At 44.4% G+C, this 2030-nt stretch overlaps 1 protein-coding gene across 3 annotated transcripts in view; it reads left to right on the top strand.

The window, feature by feature from the left end:
• Positions 1–1856, top strand: part of LOC126394096 (protein FAM240B) — a 16605-nt gene extending 14749 nt beyond the window's left edge. For all 3 annotated transcript variants that reach the window (XM_050050705.1, XM_050050708.1, XM_050050706.1), the window contains one exon: positions 1488–1856. In XM_050050705.1, the coding sequence (XP_049906662.1) occupies positions 1488–1623 (136 nt within the window). In that variant the 3' untranslated portion in view covers positions 1624–1856. The remainder of the gene's footprint in view (positions 1–1487) is intronic.
• Positions 1857–2030: the final 174 nt, after the last annotated feature.

Below are 2030 nucleotides of genomic sequence, written 5' to 3'. Positions count from 1 at the left end.
GTGGGTATTATTATGACTGGGAGGAGTGGATTCATTTAGACTAACATATTCATCTTGACACAGCCAGGTTTCAGTGAGACTGAGTAAATCAATATGATTATCTGATATTAATTCGTTTACTAACACTGCTTTAGACGATAGAGACCTGATATTTAACAGTCCGCATTTAATTCTCCTGTTTTGAGCTGTGCTTCTGGCGAACCGTAACCCAACCTCCCGGCTGAACGGGAGTTACCGGAGGACAGTTAGCAGAGGCTAAGGCTATGCTATGTGGCTCCGCACCGGCTACAGGGGGCTGGCTAACTACTGCAGCTACTGAATGGTTTTCCATGATGCGGAGCTGCACTTCTAATTCACTAAGCCTCGCCTCCAACGCAGCAAATAAGCTACACTTATTACAATTACCACTGTCGCTAAAGTACTGAACATTTGGCACACCGAGCAAGAAAGAGTAGAGGGAGAAGCCATCGCTAACTGTAAAGCTAATGTAGCTACCAAGGCTAGTAACGTGCAAACAACAGCTAAGAGATTAGCGAGAAAGTCGTAGAAAGGAGGAGAGCTATGAGTGCTTAAACAGAACCAGCGTGGGTTAAGACTTGAAGTAGACGTTAAAGCAACGTTAAAGCAACTGAAGTGAGAAAGCAGGCTAGTAGAATCCACCAGAGCAGTACAGAGACGCTGTCACATAAACACCGGAAATGACACAATTTGCTTACCGCAATATGTCAGCACGTCGTACGTTCTGAGTGTGAGGACTGTGTAACACTGTGAGGACCTTAACACTGTGAGGACTGTGTAACTCTGTGAGGACTGTGTAACACTGCGAGGACCTTAACACTGTGAGGACCTTAACACTGTGAGGACTGTGTAACACTGCGAGGACCTTAACACTGTGAGGACCTTAACACTGTGAGGACTATGTAACACTGTGAGGACCTTAACACTGTGGGGACCTTAACACTGCGAGGACTGTGTAACACTGTGAGGACCTTAACACTGTGAGGACTATGTAACACTGTGAGGACCTTAACACTGTGAGGACTGTGTAACATTGTGAGGACCTTAACACTGTGAGGACTATGTAACACTGTGAGGACTGTGTAACACTGTGAGGACTGTGTAACATTGGGAGGACCTTAACACTGTGAGGACTGTGTAACACTGTGAGGACCTTAACACTGTGAGGACTGTGTAACACTGCGAGGACTGTGTAACATTGGGAGGACCTTAACACTGTGAGGACTGTGCAACACTGTGAGGACTGTGTAACACTGTGAGGACTGTGTAACACTGTGAGGACTATGTAACACTGTTGCAGTTTAAAGTTGCTCGCTCTAAAAGCCTTAACAGAGTCAGAACATTTCCTGAACACTGTGATGTCACAGATATGCTGTGATGTCACAGATACACTGTGATGTCACAGATATTTGGGAACAAATGAAACTTTGACTCTTGTGATTTAAATAAAGTTTTCCTGTGTGTCTCAGGCTGAGGGAGGAGTGGACCGTGCGTCTGGACAACAGAACCAAACACCTGAAGAACGTCAACGACAACTACCTGAAGAAGGCCAAGGTGGAGCAGACAGCTGAGCAGACAGCTGAGCAGACAGCTGATCAGACATGAGTCTGAACACACAGGGATGAAGATGATGATGAAGATGATGATGATGAAGATGATGGTGATGATGATGAAGATAAACTGTGACACTGTGATGTTTAAAACAATAAAGTGATTTTTTGACTGATGGTTATTTTTAGTTCTGAACTCTGACGTCAGCAGGTTCGTCATGTGATCACACAGCTGACACAGGGTTTATAGTTCTGCATTAAATCCACCCGTGTTTTAGAGCCCACCCTGAAGTCTGATGGCCATCGACCCACAAATGTACCCACACGTACATTTGTGATAAACCATTTCCCTCAGTGGAAACAAAGCTTTGATTTACTTTAATTTCACAGATAAGAAACAATAAATTGTGAAGACAATAAAGCCTCCACACACTGTGTGTGATTTATCCTGGCTGAAATATG

The sequence above is a fragment of the Epinephelus moara genome, chromosome 8 (assembly GCF_006386435.1).
Source record: "Epinephelus moara isolate mb chromosome 8, YSFRI_EMoa_1.0, whole genome shotgun sequence".
Taxonomy (NCBI): Eukaryota; Metazoa; Chordata; class Actinopteri; order Perciformes; family Serranidae; genus Epinephelus; species Epinephelus moara.
The sequence above is the reverse complement of the archived record's forward strand: the minus strand, read 5'-3'. Positions and strand labels throughout refer to the sequence as shown.